Consider the following 21,611-nt stretch of genomic DNA (forward strand, 5'->3'; position numbering starts at 1 on the left):
TTGTCTTCCACCTCTTTACAGTCTCCATATGTGCCTGAGTTGGAAGTTCACATCTGGCTTTCCCTGGACCTCTCCTATTCCCCAAAATGTCATCTTAAATTTGGTGATAAGTAGCTTACAGAACTGACGTTTTCTTCTTTAGTTCAATAAGATTTCACTCTTTGCAATCCTGGAGAGCAAAATATGGTTAACAATTTGTAACCAGTTGATGGAAAAACTTCTAGCTTTGCCTCAGAGTGATTTGGAGTGATATAGTTCAATACTGAACAAATCTGGTTAATCTAGTAAAGAAAGACTGAGCACAAGAGGACACCATAACAGTATTTCAGTACAGAAAGGTTGTTACAGAGAAGGTGGCAATCAGTGATTATCCATACCCACTTTGAAAGGACAAAAATAAAGCCTCATTTGCAGAGAAACAGATTTAGGTGGAATACTTGCAAAATCTGCCAAAGCTGTCAAACCGATGAGCCACTGAACCAGAGATATTGTAAAATCTCTCAGGGGATGATCTAGGACTTTCATGAAAGAATTCAATGATATTTTCAAGGCCTTATCTGGGTCTACTTAAATGTGATTAGTTATGACAGAAGTTGGAAAACAGCACTTTTGTGTATGGGTATCTATACTTATACACTAATACAATATACATATGTACACTAATATGCACTGATGTACTGTATATACACACCAATAGTAATCTAATATACACTGATACTCTACTAATATACATTAATAATATATATCTTTACTAAACATGTACACGTATATAATTATATGTCACTTCAACTTGTCTCAGATGTTTACTATTCCTGAGTGTCCCGGAGACGCAGACAAAGATCATTAGAAATGCTGAATATGTTGTCTGGTCTCCCTAGCAGAGAGGGCCAATTTGAATGGCTTTATTTAAATTTATTTGCCGTTTTCATTACCTAAATCTGTCAGTCAAGAGACACACTAGCCTCGAGTCCTGGATGCACAATTTGCAAATGCCAGCTAAAGGAGCTCATGCAGCTTCCTCCAGTAGCAGAGCATATGACTGGACCTATTGCACATGAACAGAAGAGTCAGCCCTTCTCAGACGAACTGTGTAACACATCTACATGTGTGGAAATTGCTAAGGGATTCAAATTACAATTATAACTAAAGAACTAATTTTAATAATTTTGGTCTAACACCAGAGACGTGTATGTGCTCACACAGTAGACTCATATTGCCAGTTCTCTGTGTGATCCAGCAACTTCTTGACTAGTCCTCTGTATAGATGAGATAACAGGCTGGTTGGACACAATGGACTAAACTGAAACTCCCCTGAAAGCATGAGATTGACTGAAATTTCACAATTAAACATTGACAGACTCTTACAGGAGATGGGACTTTTGGACAGTTCTAGAAATTCCCAGCAACTCTCACATTGTCTAGCCCCATTTATACGTTTAAGTGTGTTAACTGATATCCTGGGTGAAGTGTCCCATACAGGACCTTTTCTAGGTGATTCCTGATGCTGAAGTGATTAAATTGTGCATAAATAAAACATTTGTAAATGCCCAATAGAAACTGTCCTTGCAAAAATGGCCCATGGAATTAGTCTTTTGTAGGTACTTTAGATATTTAAGAAATGTTTAGTATGTGGTTAAAATATACCAGTAGTGATGAATTATGTAGGACTAGGGTTGTCACACAGGATCATGAGCCAACCAGGTTATACAAACTGAGCAGAACAGTCATGTGAGGAGTCTCTGCTGACCTAGCTGAAGACACTGCCATGAGGACCCTAGCAGCTGAGACTTCCACTTCCACCAGCAGCCAACTGTCTGTTTGGGGAGATTTGAAATTGTATGAGAGCATCACCCCAAGCAATCATCCCAATAAATTAGTTTCTTCTTTCTTGACAGTCATTCTGCCATACAATAAATGAGTGAAAACCTGTCTGCTCCCTTAAGGTCTAAAAAATGACTAGGAGTAAGCTGTCATATGCAGAACAGCACATTCTCCCTACTCTCACATGCCTTTGGGTGTGGGACAAGGCTATATATGCCATGAACTGTTTTGGTGGCTGCTGTTATACAGCTCTTACTGTATGATGTGAACAGATGTGAATCCATTATGGGACCGGGAGGTTGTACAAGGCCTTTGGGAAAAGAATGGTCAACTCTGGGTCATCAGAACAGCTCAGCCCACAATCTGTCCTGGGGGGATCTTCAAAAAAGAGGTGAAGTGGGCCACAGGCTAAATGAGTCATGTTGGAAACCTGCTTCACTGACACATATAAATGCTTATTTCTGAGATTATGTATAGAGTTTTCAAGGATCTTTTAAACCCAGTCCCATTTGTCAAAATGATATAAGCACTTCAATGCCACAGACTGTTGAGAAGATTCTGAGATTCCCAAGTACTTTAAAACTTAGTTCCTGTTAACTACTGTAACCATATTAACATACAAACTAGTCTATGGCCAAATCTTTCCCAAATATTCCTTAGGTGTACATTAGTTTATACTATACCTGTCTTTAATTTCTGACAATACAAAGCTTTGTCTAAATGTTGTCCTTTCAGTAAGTGGAATCAGGTTCCTCTGCATATTTTTTGCTTTATTTATTCTCCAGCTTTACTAATGATTATACAGTTTATGAACGCTAAACACACAGTCTGTAAATTCTGATAAATCAGCAACAATAAACATCTCATCCTACTTGCTGCTGAAGGACTTTCAAATTCCTCTGGCCTATACCTGTTAATCAAGCTATCCCTGCCTGAAATTCAGTGCTTGATATGCTCATAAGTGATGTTTAATGAGAAGCTTGTCATGGAGATAACAAGTAGGACGTATCTTTAAATAAACATCAAGTAAGCTTAAAACATTAGAGGGAAGAACGTCTAGGAAGGGAAGGAGAGAAGAGGGTCCATATTCTGGATTCAGGTCATTAATGAGAATTATCACAAATGGTCTGAGCTAGAATTTTTAGAGGGGAGAGTAACATTTTAAACTGCCATTTATCCAGCTCTTTAAATGAGGCAGAGCTCAGTCAGTTTCCTGTGAAGTCCTAATTCAGGCTGATACTGACACTTTGGTTTCCTCTTTGTTTTAGGAACGGCTGGTGCTCTCTGTTTTACCACGGTTTGTAGTCCTGGAAATGATAAATGATATGACCAATGTAGAAGATGAACACTTGCAACACCAGTTTCATAAGATCTACATTCATCGTTATGAGAATGTCAGGTGGGTGAAGGACCCTCTCTTTAATGCTTAAGGTCTCAGATGCTGCTGAATGTCTCTTGTTTGAGTTTCCCTTTTGTTGCTTTGTTCATTCATATATTAGAAAATCAGTGTAAACTTTTTTAATCTCTGAACGGATAAGCACTTTAGTGCCTTCTTTTACTCATGGGGACAGCTGTATGCCTTTGCCATAAGACCCAATTGAACTGAACACTGGGCCTGGACCATTTGTATATTTTTTCACTTTAATTAAGTGGTCAGGGTTGCACAGAAAGGGGAGCTCTGTCTATAAATGGACACATATTCTGCCACAACCTTCTGTCTGACTCCACACACTGAGAAATGAGGTGGAGACTTGTAAGATACTCTCAAAGATGTAGACATGTCTTGTGGCTCCTCTGTTTAGTAGTTATTTTCATTCAATCATTCTTTTTATCATTTTCTTAATTACATTTTCCTCTTTCATCCTCGTCTCTAAATCTTGTCTCTCCTGAAATTAGTTATCAATAAATTGATAATTATCCTATGAGTTGCTACTCAAAGTAGTAAGTCCTAACTGTATATTTACACCAGAATGATCAGCTTTCACTCTACGATGTTACAAAATCTCTGATTTTATTGTCATTCCCAACCATCAGAATATTTAGCTAAGCCAATAACATTTTCCATAAGTTTGTCCCAAGCCACAAGGTCAAATACTTGAGCAACTATCACTGAAGGAAATGAAAAATAAGCATCCTTGGATATGATGGGAGATGGTTTGCTAGAAAAGCATGTATTTTACCTTTTGATGAAACCCAAATATAACTTTGAACAAGATATAAACATAATTTGAACTTTTACAAAAGAGTAAATTGATTATCTACTACTTCTGTGGCCTTACAGTAGATCAAATATATTATTTTATTAAATCTGGTAGAAGGTATCAAGGACCCTTATAAATGGTTTGAATTGCACCAAATTAAAATGTCTTCCATTACCCTTTTTCATTCTCAGAGTAAGTGTTGTTGTAGAAGAATCAAAGTACTCGGCAGATGGCCCTTCTGTTTGAATGGAAAAGAGTTGTAGTCAGGGGTGAAAAATCAAAACATAGTTTATGCCTGAAAAAGATTTAAAATGAAGATTCTGTGTGCTTTAGGATACAGATACTGGTTCCTATGAATGCCAACAGAGACTAGATCTTTTCAAATCTGGGTTTCACTTTATTTTTTCCTAAATATTAAGCACCAAACACTACTAAAAAAAATGCTATATGAATCCCTAAAATTAGTATCCAGCTACAGTTTTTTTCTTCTTTTGACAATGAAAAATGTAAAAATTAGTTGTTTGAAAATCATATTTTTATCAGTTTAGGCTACTTATACTAATTCCTTTTTGGGTAGTTTGGTACTTTACCTTTTAATTTTGTTTTTTCTCACTGGTGAAAATTTAACGCAATTTGTGAACCTCTTACTTAATCCTCACCCAAACCCTTACCAGCCCATAACTTTGAAAGTGAGTTGAATTATCATTAGTCATATTTTATTGTCCACTTGATCTTTACTATATTTATTATTGGTTACATTAGTGATTCTCAGATACTGTCAAATTGTGAACTTATTCAATACAAATGAAAGATCTTCAGCTACTCAGATTGTATCACAAGTTATTAGTCAACTTTGAAGTGCTAACAAGGTTCATTTGGGTTATTTCCATTACATGCAAGCTTGATATGTGTCTTTTGAACATTACTACCTTTTAATGGGTTAGAGTTCTGTTTGCAACTATTGTGTTGACTAAGATCCTAGCGTAACCTCAGGCAACCAATCTGATGCACCTAAATTCAATCACCAGGCTCCCTGTGATGTCAACAGAAAGAAAAAGGAATCATCCAAATAAAGATTCATACCTTAAATAGAAGGTATTATACTTCTAAATCAGGTACTTATGTCAAGTCCCTAAACTTAGATGCAAAAAAGCCGGCCTGAGCCTGCTATATGTCAAGACTGTCATGAATCTATGAAACTATGCTAGGGCACATGGAAAATAAGGAGGTAAATCACAAGAGAAAGCATGGTTTCACTGAGGGCAAATCATTCATGACAGATTTCATGGCCTTCTACAACATGATTACTGCATAAGTGGGTAAGGGAAAAGGAACAGCTGTCATCTACACGGACTTATGCAAAGCATTTGACACTGTCCTGCATGACATGCTTGCCTCTAAATTGGAGAGACGTGGGTCTGATACATGGACCACTTGGTGGATAAGGAATGTCTTGGTGGTTGCACTGAGAGTTGTGGTCAACAGCTCAATGTCCAAGTGGAGAGCAGTGACGAGTGGTGCTCCTCAGGGGTCGGTGTTGGGACCGATGTTTAACATCTCTGTCTGTGACCTGGACAGTGGTATTGAGTGCACCCTCAGCAAGTTTTCCAAAGACACCAAGCTGTGTGATGCAGTTGACATGCTGGAGGGAAGGGATGCCATGCAGAAGGACCTGGACAGGCTTGAAAAGTGGGCCCATGTGAGCCTCATGAAGTTCAACAAGGCCAAGTGCAAGGTCCTTCACATGGGTTGAGGCAATCCCATGCACAAATACAGATGGGGTGATGAGTGGATTGAGCAGCCCTGTGGAGAACGACTTGGGGGATACTAGTGGATGGAAAACTGGCTATGAGCCAGCAGCGTGTGCTTTCAGCCCAGAAAGCCAACCGTATCCTGGGTTGCATCAGGAGAAGTTGTCCTGGGTTGAGTGAGTGGTGGAGTTTTTTGGTGGCAGGGGAGGGGGCTATCGGGGCGGCCCCCTGTGAGAAGCTTCTCGAAGCTCCCCCAGCTCCACGTCAGCTCCACTTCTGTTTGGGAAATTGAGCCAATCGGCTGCGCCTCTGCGATAACGTATTTAAGAAGGGACGTGGTGACGGGCAGGGGACTTGTGAGGAGGAGTTGCTGCAGCTGCATGAACACCAAGGTCAGTGGAGGAACGGAGGAAGAAAGGAGGGGGGAGGTGTGCCGGAGCAGAGACCCCCCTGTATCCTGTGGTGAGACGGCAGGGCGGCCCACCCCTGCCACCCATGAAGATCTACGGTGGAGCAGACATTGATTTACAGCCTGTTGTTCCTGCTCGGATGATCAAGGTTCTGTGCCCGAAGAAGGCCGGGGTCTCATGGAAAAAGGTAGCCCCGCTGCTGTAATTCAGTGCTGGGAGGATTGCAGCATGCGGGGGTGTCCCATGCCAGAGCAGCTCGGGAAGGGCTGCAGCTGTGGGAGAGAATCCAGTCGGAGGAAGTTAGTGACCCATGACGGAGCAGTGTGGGGAACGCTGCGGCCCATGGGAGGAATTCAAGTCAGAGAAGGTTTGTGGAGGACTGTCTCCTGTGAGAGGGGGACCACGATGGAGCAGGGGGTAAGAAGTTTTGGACACTCCCCTCACCGAAGATGAAGGAAGTGGCAGCACTGACTGCACCCCCCATTCCCTGCCCCTGTGCCACTGGGGGAGGAGGTAGAGATATCGGGAGCAGAACTGAGCCTGGGAAGAAGGGAGGGGTGGGAGGAAGGTGTTCTCAAGATGTGGCAATGCTTCTCACTGTCCTACTCTGTTATGTGTTGTTAGTGTCTGTAATAAATGTATGTTCTTTTTTTTCTTCCCCTAACGAGTCTGCCTTTTGCTCATGATCATAAAAGGGGGATTTTCCCCCATCCCAGTCCTATCTTGAACCCCAAGCCTGGCTCTCTGTCCCTTCTCATTGCCGGAGGGGAAGGGAGAGAGAGGTGCTGCATTGTGGTTGGCTGTCAATCAGGCCTAAACCACAACAGAAGTGTGTCCAGCAATTCGAGGGAGAGGATTCTCCCCCTCTACTCTGCTCTCATGAGACCCCACCTGCAGTGCTGTGTCCAGCTGTGGGGCCCCCAATATAAGAAGGACATGGACCTGCTTGAGTGGGTCCAGAGGAGAGCTGTGAATGTGATCAGGGGTCTGGAGCACCTTCCTTCTGAGGACAGGCTGAGACAGTTGGGGGTTTTCAGCCCAGAGAAGAGGATGCTCTGGGGAGACATTCTAGTGACCTTCCAGTACTTAATGGGGGCCTACAGGAAAGGTGGGGAGGGACTCTTTATCAGGGAGTATAGTGATCGGATGAGAGGTAATGGCTCTGAACTGCAAGAGGGTAGATTTAGATTAGATGTTAGGAAGAAATTCTTTACGGTGAGGGTGATGAGACACAGGAACGGGTTGACCGGAGAAGTTATGGATGCCCTAATCCTGGAAGCGTTCAAGGCCAGGTTGGATGTGGCTTTGAGTAACCTGGTCTAGTGGAAGGTGTCCCTGCCCATGGCAGAAAAGGTTGGAACTAGATGATCTTTAAGGTCCCTTCCAACCCAAATCATTCTATGTTTTTAATCTGTCTGTTGTTTTAGGATTTGAGTATTTGTAACACATAGGTAAGTAAAGCCTGGAAATCCCACTGAAAATTTAAATCACTGAAGTCAAATCCACTGTAAAAAACAGCTCTATATAAATGCAACCTCAAAGAACAATGTCAGATACTAACAGACAACAGGGTTCCAAGTCCATCTGTTTAGACAGCCCTCTATATTATGAGTGCACTATGTCTCAGCTTTCTCACTGATAAATGGGGACATCTGTGTATATTAAGGCTTACCTGTGTCTTCCTGAATGGTTTGAAAATCCAAAATTGCATAACACACATTTTTGTCAAAACCCTTCCTTATACTTTGTTTTATTTCTTTAGTCCCTTCAATAAGGTAACAAGGATTTAAAATGATCATTCAGTAGTAAATTACTAGAAGGTAACTTAGGACATTCAGTTATCAAAGGAAATAGGCTGAAATATTAATCTCTCTTCTTTTTTTTAGCATTCTTTTTGCAGATGTTAAAGGATTCACCAACCTCTCAACAACTCTGTCAGCCCAGGAGTTGGTCCGAATGCTGAATGAACTCTTTGCCAGATTTGATCGACTAGCACATGTGAGTTAAACAATTTATTTGCAAAAGGATATAAAGTCAACTGTGTATTTGGGAGCTTTGAGAAATACCCTCTGATCATTGTGAACAATATTCACCCAGATTTTCCCCATTGGGATTTTATATAGCCAATGATGTTGGAAGACACTGACGAGTTTTATCAAAAGTGATGAGTTCTGGTAAAACGTGAAAGCTCAGATAGTTATCAGAACTTTGTAATTCTCTAGTGTTAGACCAAGAATGGTATGAAAGCAGATCACCTACCACAGTTTTTAAGGAAGTTTTATAGTTCTGGTCCTTGTGGGAAAATGTTTTGTTTGTGTTTGTTTGTTTGCTTGTTTGATTTTAAGACCGTAGCTTTACTTTGATTTCTTTTCTAAGAACTGAGGGAGGTTAAATGACCTGTTCATTTAAAGGTCATTTATTCAGACACCACAGTCATTGCAATGGTTAGTTACTAGCAGATTTTACAATATTTAAGTTGGTTTCTATCTAACGCAACAATTAAATTAATTAAACACAGCAGAGGAATTTATTACATTAAGCAAATTAGTTACTATTAGATTAGTACTGATTAGAAAAAAAAGCAAATCACAGAAATACAATCAGAGGACATGCCTAATTTTGCTAGGCTTGTATTTTCTTTTCTTCTTTTTTATGTTTCTTTGGTCAAAGTTTCTTTTCATGTAACTACCTTTATGTGTCAACATCTGAGCTGACTAATATGGCTGCAAGTGTAGGCAATGAAGTACATTTAATGGAGTTTAACCTATAATTTATTCCACAAAATATAGGCACCTACTATGGGAAAACAGGAATTACATTCTGAATATATTTGATTGTGCTCTTTATTTACTACAAAGGGAGCCTAGAGTGACTTGCTCTGATGTACACATCTACATCCCTCACTGATTTTTATATATATCTGGTCCAGGCATATGGGGTATTTGTGTGTGTATTGTGCAGACATCAGTAAGACCCTTAGTGTTGTCTCTTAGCTTGGAAATCAAAATCAAGAAAGGCAAGACTTCTCTAATTATTCAAAGCTCTTTTGAGTCAGCTATTTTTATCTCAAATAGCAGTGTGTTTTCTCATGTACAGAGTGATGCCATAACCCATTGCCTGGACACTGCTAAACCAGTAAATGCAATCTGCGATATTTGTTTTGCAAACAAAAGAACCCCTCATCAACTCTGTTCTACATTAAAATCCAAGCAGGGTGAAAGAAGTTACCCCAGTCCTGTCTTTTAGAAAACTTCTAGGAGTAATGTCTGCTTCTGTATGGCTTGACAAAAAATAGCTACCCCAACTGAAGAAACATATTTTAAACCAAATTAGATGTATGTATGTCACAGAAGTATTTTAGGAAAAATATGTACGCATTATGATTTTTTGCCTTTCTTTACATTTCAATTTTGCCTAGCATTCTTGGTAGAACAGATTCTTCTTTCAATGATCATTAACCACATTTTCTAATCATTTCATAAACTCTTTTTAGCCAACAGAGATTTTGTATAGAAAGACTGGATCCAATAAAAGAGTTAAGAACAAGAAAGACATTTACATCTAAAGGCATAATCGAGAAAATCCTCCCTCACTTGCCACTTAGCCCTGAAGACATTCTCCTGCTCAATTTTAATATTTTATAGGAACTGAAAATTTTGCTTCTTTAAATGCTCAGAGGTTTCCCCCTTCTCTATGGTTTTTCATACATCTCCTATTTCAACCTTCTCGAAATCTTCCTGTTGCGGTCCTAAACTCATAAATCCTCATGGAGAACAAGAATATGCCCACATAGGAGTGGGTATCCCAAAAATGTAGTGAGTTTATTTTAAAGAAACAATAATAAATATACCAGTTTGTCTAACAGCAGTGATTTTCCTATCCAGAAATTTGAAGTTTGGGATGAAAGAAATTCTCTGTTTGCAAAACTTCATCATCAGGACAGTCACCCCTCAAGTGAATGTCCCAATCACTAAATTCGAGATTCTAGGCTCCTTCATGCATTTTCTTTCCTAGTCTGTGAATTTGGTTTTCTCTTCTAGATATAGACTGGTCTAATCCAGTTGTCTAGATCAATATTCTGAGAGGTGGAAGACACAGAGAAGACTCACTGCAGAAACTGAACAGATTTGACTACAAAGATTAGAGTGATCTAACCATAATAATTAAAATTTATTAAAAAGAAAGGCATTTTGATTGTGTTCCTTATTTGTGGCTTCTGAGTCCTGGATGGCATGAAACCTGCCTGATGTCCTTACAATAGACATGTCCAACAGCCCTAGAGAGGTACAGAATCTCTACATGGCTTTTGGTATTTCTGTCCAACCCAAGGAGATGAACTTTCTCTCTGCACTTTACAGGAAACAAAGAGTCAATGTTCTGGACACTTATGGGGGGACCAGCTGCCTAAAATATAAGAGCCTAAATCTTGTATTCAATTTAACATTTGCCTTTGAAAATTTTGGATACTGACTGATCCATGACCCAAATTTTAAGGACTTGTGAATTACATGGACCTATCAGCCTACTCAACTGATATTGTACAAAACTTTCACACCTGACAAAGGTGTATCTTTTGGAAAAATGTCTGGCCTTCATCTGAAGGTCCCAGGAGATGGAAAAATACTTGTGCATATTGGGAGTCTATTCCAGTGCCTTAACACTCTCACTATTTATTAAGTATGGCTTGTTTCTCATTTGATTTTTTTATGATTTTGGATTACATACATTGATTCTTGCTATGACCTATTTTTCCTAGACAAAAGAACCATCTTGTAGCCACTGTTTTTCTCTGGGAATACATTTGTGTGCTTTGATCATGCCACTTTTCAGGTTTCCTTTCGATAAAAGAAACAGACCAACCTCATCGAGAGGCTTTTTCTCTGTAAGATATATTCCTTCAAATAATTTTTCGGACTAGTTTTCTGGACTGCCTCTAATTTATCATATTCTCTTTTAAGGCATAGGTACTAACACTTAAAGCAGTGTTTCTGGACTAGTGCTCACTAGTGTGGTGGAAGCAGATCATCACCATTCCTCCTGTTCTCTCTTTCTTTGATCACTGTCCAAAGATCATGTTTCTGAGCATAAAGTGATGACACTACTGTACTGAGGCATATTATTTTGGTTTTTTATGGTCTTGCTGTCTTGTTATGAGCACCATGCATGCATGGTAATGAATCAGTCTACCAGTCCTATTCCTTCTGCAAATGTTATTAGCAATGGTTTCATGGTTTCATACTTGCTTGTAAATCTTTGACAGGCCTTTTAGAAAGTCGTACTTTCAAGACCACCCTAGAAGAATCTTCCACTAATAAGGTTTACACATTCACATCTAGATTTCAGATCTATTACTTAACTGGTTCTTAATCATCTTAACTACAGTTATCATATCTCTTAAAAATAAACACTCAAGCTTTTGGGTTTTGCTAAGAATTACCATCAAAGCAAAGAGGTCAACTGCAGAAAGCTTTAGGCAGTTTCTTTAGATTTTAAGGAAAATCCTTATAAATCCTTATTTACTTTTAAATAAAAGTAGTATTTTGTAATCTCATATAAAGAATTGTTTGATCTGCTGTATTGTCTTATATAAATCATATAATATTAAAGAAGACACTATTTCACAGCTTACTGGAGAATGCAATTTAGCTTAGTTTCTTGTTTCTCTTATTCAGCCTTCCTTTTTATTATGTAATGCAGAAGCAACGAGAGCGCTGAGATTTTTTTAATCTTCAGTTGGTTACCTCAAGTATTATGGCATATGTTGATCCATATAATTGATAAACACAAATTCATAATATCTGTATCCTTACCACTGAAGACTTTGAATGAAAATTAGAATTCAATTCAATACTTCTCATAAGAAAGCAATGTAATATTATGCTATGTGCAGCTGCTTCCCCTTTCTAATCACTCTATGATATTTGTAAAAGATTTATAGTTATTAAAAAGTGACAGTCTGAAAGAAAGAAAAATAAGTTGGCATAAACAGACGAGAAGAAAAGATTTCCGTCGACTGAAAGGCCTAAACAGAAACTTAATTAATGTTAATATTAATATTTTCCTTAGTCAGAAATTTTGAGAAGGGAAATAAGATGATATTCACTAAGACACTTAAGCCTGAAAAAGGTCCTGCTTTGATGAAATTATAGTTATTTTGACATTTGTCTTTCCTGTGCATTCTCTGCAGTGCTTGAAGTCAGTCAATACTATGATTTAAATTGTTTGTCGTATTTCTAGATATATATACACTGTGTGAAGATTCAGTTTCAGATATGACAAAGAGGAAAGAGTAGAACCCTAAATAGAGGAGCAGACATCTGTAAGCTTTGTTGCAACAGCAGCTGAGATGTAGTCCAACATCACTGAGACCTGAAGATAAAATCAAGCCATGGTGTTTTTGTTTAAACACATACAAAAAGACAAACCCACAGGCAGTCTTAGATTTGAGTTTGGACCCACTCTTATATTTGAGTTTGGACCCAACTTTAATATGAAGCATTGATGCTGAGACAAAAACTTCCCCTGAAAGATTAAAAGCCCTGGGTTTCATATAAGAATAAAATGACTGGCCTGTAAGAGACTTCATCTCATGAGCTCTCATACCATAAGCCAGAGTACCAGTGCTTCTTACTCAGAGGAACTGTAGATGCTGAATGGAAAATTCATATTTCAATACAAGCATTTTTACTCTTTATGTCACTAGCCTGGTGTTAGCGAGAGAGTTATTTATGTAATGTGAATTGCAGATTGCTTTTGTTTATTAAAGAACTGATTTTGTTTGTTGTTTTTCCTAACAGAGGTGGTCTTTTTCTCTAAACTTGGTTAAATTCTCTCTTGGGAGACTGCAAACAGCCTGTCAAAAATTTCTCCAGCTGTATTACGAGTTTTACTTGTGACTAGAATTTCCAGGGGTGGAAATCAACCTAACTAGCAGGCTCCACAAGAATGCATCACGGTATAGCCCCAGTACAATACCTGCACAAGCTGGTATCAAAGAAGAATGAGTAGAGGGCATTAAAGGCTCTTTTGTCTCCTCAGTAAAGACACTCCTGTTGCAGTGCTTTACTGTTCCCAGCCACATTTAACCTCTGAGCTGGCAGTGCTTTGTTCTTTTGTTATAATGATCCTCAAGCACATAACCTGCAGGACTCTAGAGACTCGCTAAAAAAACCTTCTCTGTTTATACCTATATGCCAGTAAATAAAGGTGTGAGTTTCTTCATGCATGTGTGTTTAAGGTACTGTATTAAGCAGAGTTCACTGGGTTATGAGTGTACATACGTAATATTTAGTTAATTATAAGGACATTGTATGAATTTATAGTAATGGAAGGGAGTGAATGCTCTTTTTGCGGTGCTTTATTCTGAGGTGTTTTCCCTCCTCACCAATGTCAATAATTAATTATCTAAATTGGGATTTGGAGGAAATTTAGGGTTCACAAGTATATTCTTAAGAAATGTGCACCTCATACTTTATGTATCCGTAGTCCTAGAAATTCATAAGGGGCAGAATTTCCATGCAGAATTGCTTCTGCCTTAGTAGGAAGGAAACACTCCTTGAATCTTTCTAACAGCGATTTCTGTGCCTGAAACCACTTATGGCATAATCTACTAATTAACACTAGCTGGCAAGGATGGTTGCTCACTGGACACAACAGCCACAGCTGTTTTTCTTCCACAGTATGGGAAGAGACAAAAGTGTTGATATAATATATTATAAACTCACACAGGACTGAGCCTCAGTTCCTTCTGCAGCATGAAAAACCCCAAACCCATATTTTCTGTCAGAATGAAGTCCTAACCATGCTGCTATAGGCTATTCTAAAAAAAAAGAAAGCATTCCTTACATGATCTGCTAAACTATGTAAAAATAATTTAATATAGGGCTATATTTAAGAATTCAGTGGTCCAGACGGGGGATGAAAGATTGACAAACTTTTCCCCGTATTTGTATAAAAAAATAGAAACAGTCCTTGCAACTGTCCTGGGTTGAGTGAGTGGTGGAGGTTTTTTTGGTGGCCGGGGAGGGGGCTATAGGGGCGGTCCCCTGTGAGAAGCTTCTCGAAGCTCCCCCAGCTCCAAGTCAGCTCCATTTCTGTTTGGAAACTGAGCCAATCAGCTGCACCTCTGCGATAACGTATTTAAGAAGGGACGTGGTGACGGGCAGGGGACTTGTGAGGAGGAGTTGCTGCAGCTGCATGAACACCAAGGTCAGTGGAGGAACGGAGGAAGAAAGGAGGGGGGAGGTGTGCCGGAGCAGAGACCCCCCTGTATCCTGTGGGGAGACGGCAGGGCAGACCCCCACTGCCACCCATGAAGATCTACGGTGGAGCAGACATTGATTTGTGGCCTGTAGCTTCTGCCTGGTTGATGAGGGTGTTGTGCCTGAAGAAGGTCGGGCTTTGTGGGAAAAGGCATCCCCGCTGCTGTAATTCAGTGCAGGGAGGATTGCAGCATGCGGGGGAGTCCCACGCCGGAGCATCTCGGGAAGGGCTGCAGCCGTGGGAGAGAATCCAGTCGGAGGAAGTTAGTGACCCATGACGGAGCAGTGTGGGGAACGCTGCTGCCCATGGGAGGAACTCATGTTGGAGAAAGTTTGTGGAGGACTGTCTCCTGTGAGAGGGGGACCACGATGGAGCAGGGGGAAGAAATTCCAGAAACTCCCCCACCACAGATGGAGAAAGTGGTAGCACTGACTACACCCCCCATTCCCTGCCCCTGCACCACTGGGGGAGGAGGTAGAGATATCGGGAGCAGAGCTGAGCCCAGGAAGAAGGGAGGGGTGGGGGGAAGGTGTTCTCAAGATGTGACAACGGTTCTCACTGTCCTACTCTGTTACGTGTTGTTAGTGTCTGTAATAAATGTGTGTTCATTCTTTTCTTCCCCTAACAAGTCTGCCTTTTGTTCGTGCCCATAAAGGGTGATTTTTTTCCCCATCCCAGTCCTATCTCGAACCCCAAGCCTGGCTCTCTGTCCCTTCTTATTGCCAGAAGAGAAGGGAAAGAGAGTGGATGCATGGTGGTTAGCTGCTGACCAGGCTCAAACCATGACAGCAACTATGACCCAAACTTGGTCCTCCTTTCTGTCTGCATCACTGCACTCAAGAACATCCCTCCATCTGGCTCTGTCAAGGTCCCAGCTTTGTTTTCCAAACCAACAGAGCTGCAACAGGAGGAATTAAATGGACCTCCCAAAACAGCCTGTTGATTAAGAGGTTTGGCCTAGACCCCATCTGTGCTGAGAAAGGCCTTTTATCTAGGTTTCCTATACCTCTGGCAAATGTTTCAGGAGCAGAGCTGTTGTACACAAAGGCCAAGTCCCTGCCTCCTCCCACTCTGGCCACCTTTTAAAAGGAGATTTACGTGTATGATCTCTTTGTTCTGCAGTTTAGCCTCGGTAATTTCTCATCCACAATGTTCTAAAGTTTTAGTTTGAAATTATAAAAATTGCAAATGTGGACTTTTCTGTGGGCTGTTCACTACCCTGTGGGATTCCCTTCAAAAGTAGGTGAAGTGATTAATTCACCACAGGTAGAATTGAAAGTGTGGCGTAACTTATAAAATGCAATCACTTTTTTCCCCTCGTTAGAAATTTAGCCCAAGGAAACAGATGTATTAATGAAGTTTCTGACTGTGTCTTTCAGTAACTTCATATTTGAGCAACTCATTTCTTCAGTTCCACCTTATGCCAGTTATTTGCTTTGCTTCCTTTCCAGTCACTAAGGGTGTATTTAATAAGTTTAGACATAAATAATTCATACATATGAATAAATTATTTATGAAAAATCTGCATATTTTCTATTGCTCTGGATTAAGGTGACTTGGAAAAAGATTTGTTATCAATTGCCACTGAATTTATCCAGAATTATTATTATTAATAGTTGAGTGCTTGAGCGTGCTCAATATCCCCAGGCAAAATTTCTACTGATTTCAGTTGATCTTGGTGGAATCAGGCCCCTTAATCTTTCACTTGTAGCAAATGAGAGACTGCAAATAAGGGGAAAAAAAGCCTCTATTTGTGACATGCTGAGAAATTAATTGATACCTTCAGTAAATGGCATTAATGAGTGAGCATGGTGAGGGGTGTGAGACTGATGGATACTGATGTGAATGTCTGTAAAATGTCAGCTGTCATTTACACATCTAAGGACAACTTCTGGAATTGCTTAGGTGAAGGGGAAGAGGAATAGAATAAAATAAAGAGAAGACCATAACAGTCTCACAACAGTGTAAGGTTTTAACACTGTGGTGTAATATCATCTACATCAAAGTTCCTGTAAGAGCATTTTATCTTATTTAAATAATTTATTCATTTTGCAGTTTCGTCATACGTGTTTATATTTTTCATTAATTTTAATTTAATATCAACTTTCAACTCTTAGATAATGTTGCAGTGAGATGGTTTTAGGAAGTGGGCTCAATCTCTAGTGTGAGAACAATCTTGAATGCTCTTATAATTTTATACCACTGAAAACTAGGTAGGCCCTTACAAAACTCAGTCTCCTACTTACAACTACATGTCTATCCACATTAACCATGAATCTAACTTTAATGGACTAATACAACCAGCCTGACAAAGCACATAGTCTAAACTGTAAATGTAATTAAACTATAGAGTTATCAGAGGGAGTCTCAGGAGACCATGCAGTCCTCCTCTGCCAAAGACAGATACCATTAGCCTTCTGTCCTTCCTGGCAGCTGTTGAATTATTTTCTAGCTGAAACATTTCCAGTGATAAAAAATCCAGAGTTTACTTTTGAAATAGGTATGATGGGAATAATAAGGGAATAATAAAAAGGGTAAATTCAATATAGTCACACTGCAACACAGTTCAAGTTTATCAGTCATAATGATTTGACTAACAGGAAAAATAAGGAAGACAAGGAGTTATTTAAGTGCTCCTGGGGGCTTGTTGTGCCAATAAAGACACCCTGCTTGGCCCTTCCACTGCTCCAGAGAGACATACATCTTATGTCATGTGTGTTAGTCCTGGGTGGGTGCCTCTCATACCAAGGAGTCTTACTGATGTACTGTAAGCTTACATGTAGACAACTGAATTGAAGTCCAGAAAACTACTTCAGCTGTGAGTTAAATTGGTCCCTAGGCTTCACTGACTGCACTGCCTGGCTCTCCTGTGACTGTAACGGCAGTCTTAACTGCTGGCTGACATATGGACACCTACATATAGTCACTCCCATTTGGATATCTCACTCTGTAGATGACTTCCTGAACTTTAGAAAATGAGTGTAGAAGTGACATATGACAAGAAAAAGCATACATTCGTATACAGCTGAACAGATTTCCCATGTCACACACATGCATTCACATTTACAAACATCAAGCCCTCATTAGGAGGTCTTGTTATCCATTAAGATTCTTCTTTCTTATTATTATAAAAATTACATCTTTTTGAAGTGGTTTGCCTTGTTCTGATTTTCAGCAAATGAGGAGTCATGCAGCCAGGTGACAGAGGTCTCATCTGTCTTTAATGGAAACAGCACTTCAGCCAGTTTAATGTCATTAAGAACCAAACAGCTGCATTTTTTTTTCTGTTGTAGACTTTGTTGTCTAACTGCTGAATTAGATGCTCACTTAATAGGGGATTACCACATCGTCAGATAGGCAGGTACTACAGGTGCAAGACTGCATGATAAATGTTGCATGTAAAAATGTAATCCCTCCCTCCCTCCCTCCCTCCCTCCCTCCCTCCCTCCCTCCCTCCCTCCCTCCCTTCCTTCCTCCCTTCCTCCCTTCCACTGGTGTTTCTTTTTTTTTTTTTTTTTCTATTGTACTATGAGGTTATCGGTTGTAATGTATTTGTAGTGGGTCTGAATGGAGTTAAAGTGCTGCCTTTTGTTTCATTCTACCTCAGTCAAACTAATATGACATTATAAATGCTCCTTTTTCTTTGTGGATGTAAAAGCAATGTCAATTATAATATAAATGAATTGAATGTTACTATTAGAAAAGCCAAAGAACTTTGAAATCTGTTTTATAATATCTTTAGCTCTTCGCATTTTGTCTAACTAGGGAACACAGAGAGAAGCTTAAGGAAACCCACTAACAGTTTCACATGCACTGATTTATGCCATTGAGTATTTGATACTGGTTGATTATATTTAATGTTTCATTGTTTCACTCTATAGAAAAGAAGAATAGGTGTAAGGTGTGGTAAAATCAAATCTCTGATTATTTTGATTGAGGAGGAAATGTGAAAAAAAAATTAATTTAGGATGTATAATTTCAGTTGCAAACAGGTGAAAAATACCCAGTTTTCTCTTGTATGGGTCTGCAGAGGGGTTGAAGAGAAGGGTAAAAGAGGAGAATGACATATGAATTTTGAAATTTTAGAAGCCTGACTTCAGTCTTGAATTTCCTGTGAAACTTGGGCAGCTAGACATTGCATTCTGAGAGTCAGAAATGTTATTAGCTGGAGACTTAGCTAAAGCTTCACAGTTAGCTCCTACTGATGGTTAAGGAGATTTTAGGGTGAATCAGCTTACTGGCCCTGTGCCCAGAGCAGATTTTACCTTTGCTGGTATGTTTAAAGCTTCAGCTGACTTCTGCAAAATATTTGGGTACAAGTGTGTAGGTTCCCTGTGCAACTCTAACCTTTGTAAAGAGTTGTCTGAGATTGACTACAAAGCTTCATTCTTCCTAGGCAAAAACTTGAATAATAACCTGGAGTCCCATTCATTTGGCCAGTACTCAGTTCCTGAAGCACAGTCAGCATTCACATTTGCTCCTATATCCTACTTAAAGTTGTCTCTTCCCCAGTGGCTTTAGTGTATCCCTGCTCCTATGATTAGTGCAGCCTCTACCACAGGCTGCCAGAGAGAGAAAGAAGAGAAAAGCTGAAATAAATACCACAGGCCAAATTTTGCTGTCATCTAATGAACCAGTTTTATAAATCATTATCCTACTCCCCAGTAATGACTGGGCTTCATTTTAATGTTCTGTCATTGGAACCTTTACTGACTGAGTGCTAATACTGCAGTTATTATTTCAATGATTCTCCCTCACGAAAACAATTCCCTGACTCAACTTGCAATACTGTCTGCCCCTAGACACTTGCAGCTCTGTCCTTAAATTATTATGGTCTCTGTTCCTGAGCACTGTTTCCTGTGAGTGCAAAGACAGCAGAGTACACTGGGCAAGTTTACAGCTAACCTTGGGTTCACTTGCTTTGCTTGTCTGGAAACTGCAAAAGTTTTGGCAACTCAGGTATTTCTGTTCACTAGAAAAGGATCTTCTAAAATAATGATCCAATCACACAGTAATATGCTGTTTCAGTGTGTAAGGGTACTGTTTGTATGTATCGAAGAAATTAAATTCAGTATTTGCTCCTATGGTAAAGGATGTCTCTTGCTGGATGCCAAATAAACGTAATTTCTCCAGCATACAAGTCTGATGCAAGACATCTTCTTTGATATGGTTGGCATGCAGATACTTGATTACCTCCTGTAGCTGTTGGGAATGCTTGAGTGTGACAGTGGAAACTTTAGGTGGGAAGGGATTATCAGTGGGAGGAAAGAGGTTTTTCATTTATTTCCAGTGTAAAAAGAGGCCAGAAATGATGCCCTGGAGGAATATAGTCTAAAATGGGTTATTCATTATCTCAGCTGGTATTTCCGAATCCTTGGCCTACCTGCCAGCCTAACTCTGATGAAACCTTTCTCAGCATCAGCAATGACATCTGTGACTAGCATAACACAAAAATCACTATATCCTTTTTTACTGAAAATGTGAAAATACTTTATTTCAAATGTGAAATAAATCAAGATTGTACTAATCACAAGCAGGGAACATACAGCAACAATTTTTATACGTTTTTTTCAGTACTTTTATCAACACTTTCACGTTCACCTTAAAATTATGAAAAAATAACTGCAAATCTTTTCTTTCTCTATGATACCTTTACGTATAGGAACATCACTGTCTCAGAATAAAGATCCTGGGGGACTGTTACTACTGTGTGTCGGGACTTCCAGAACCTCGCCAGGACCATGCACACTGCTGTGTTGAAATGGGGCTCAGTATGATCAAAACTATCAGGTAATGCTTTTTTTTTTTTCCCCCTCCTTCTTGTTTCATTATTTCTGAAAGTGTCTTGAAATTCTTATCTGAGAATGCTATTACTAGACAAGTAATTCCTGTGGAGGTTCAGAGACCTCAGGATTATCACTGTGAAAGGGGCAGGACTTTGTTGATCCGTGTAATGCAGGGGAACAGATACTAAATGCATTTTATTAACCTGTGCCACTTCAGAGCACGTAACACAATAGCTGTGTATGCATTTCAAGTGATAGGTTTCACAGTTCTTAACGGTTCTCACTTTGTACTGTTGTCATTTTTAAGAGGAGGTTGAGGAGGAGGAGACTGAATTGCTTCCTATAATCCCTTTAATAAAATAAAGCTACAGTATAAACACTAAATAGATAGCTGCAGCAATACTTTAGCTTGGAAACTATCTCATAGATAAATTTGTAAACACAAAGATCTTCCAGATAAGCAAATTTTACTTGTTAAATTAAGTTGGTGCTTAAACTGACAAGCACTGGAAATGTTTTAACTAAGAGATGTGTTCCTATCATGTAAATATAGTTGTGTTGCTGGTAGATTATTCTATTTTGATGCAATTAGGATTAATAATAACAGTGTTTCAGCAGTCTGTGTATAGAGCTAGTCCAATGATTTACCATGACACTGGCCAAAATGTAATGCTCCAAGAGAGGTTTTCTCCATCTTTTCTATCCTCTATATCAATGTTGCTGAGTTTTCCTTCTCCAAATCCTTCTTCTGTTGCTGTCTTCTTTAAAACAGTGTTGCCTAACTTGAGCACTCTCCTCTTTCCATGGATGTTTTGCTGTCCAACCTCTTGGTCTGCTTATTTCCAGTCTGATTTGTCCCTTTAATCTGAGTGTGTCTCATTAAGTACATCAGACAGTTAATGCAGCTCCATTACTGAGATTTTAATAGAGAAAAAATTTGACAGAAATTAATTAATGGGAAATGTAACTGAATAATGATTATGCAACAATGATCTCTAAGAAGGCTAGATTCAATTATCACAGAATAAATGTTGCACAAAGTAATCAATATTTTGCTTCTGGAATCCCCACAGTGAAAGTGAAACATGAATTAGATAACACAGAGATGAAAAAATCTACCCGCATTGTTAAAAATACTTGAAGACACACATCAAATCATTTGCATTTGCTTGGTAATAACATCTGCAGCAAACTCATTGTAAGTAATCTTTCTTCTAAGATAGTAAATTATTTCTGAATCTCCTCACACATGTGGAAGTCTCTAACACCCCGGTGCCCTTTTATGAACTGGGTTTCAAAGGCAGTAGTCCAGTAGAAGTGGTACTGTATTTTTAGTATCTTAAGAGACAGTTATACTCAGTGGGAGCTGGAAAACCAAAG

The 21,611-nt window shown here is 39.3% G+C and overlaps 1 protein-coding gene across 2 annotated transcripts in view; it reads left to right on the forward strand.

Annotated features, from left to right (window-relative positions):
- Positions 1 to 21,611, forward strand: part of ADCY8 (adenylate cyclase 8) — a 133,195-nt gene that overhangs the window by 48,513 nt on the left and 63,071 nt on the right. For both annotated transcript variants that reach the window (XM_033005733.2, XM_033005734.2), the window contains exons 3-5: positions 3,090 to 3,220; positions 8,070 to 8,181; positions 20,108 to 20,235. In XM_033005733.2, coding sequence (XP_032861624.2) covers positions 3,090 to 3,220; positions 8,070 to 8,181; positions 20,108 to 20,235 — 371 coding nt within the window. The remainder of the gene's footprint in view (positions 1 to 3,089; positions 3,221 to 8,069; positions 8,182 to 20,107; positions 20,236 to 21,611) is intronic.

This window comes from Tyto alba, unplaced genomic scaffold (assembly GCF_018691265.1).
Source record: "Tyto alba isolate M040663 unplaced genomic scaffold, T.alba_DEE_v4.0 Super-Scaffold_9, whole genome shotgun sequence".
NCBI classification, from domain to species: domain Eukaryota; kingdom Metazoa; phylum Chordata; class Aves; order Strigiformes; family Tytonidae; genus Tyto; species Tyto alba.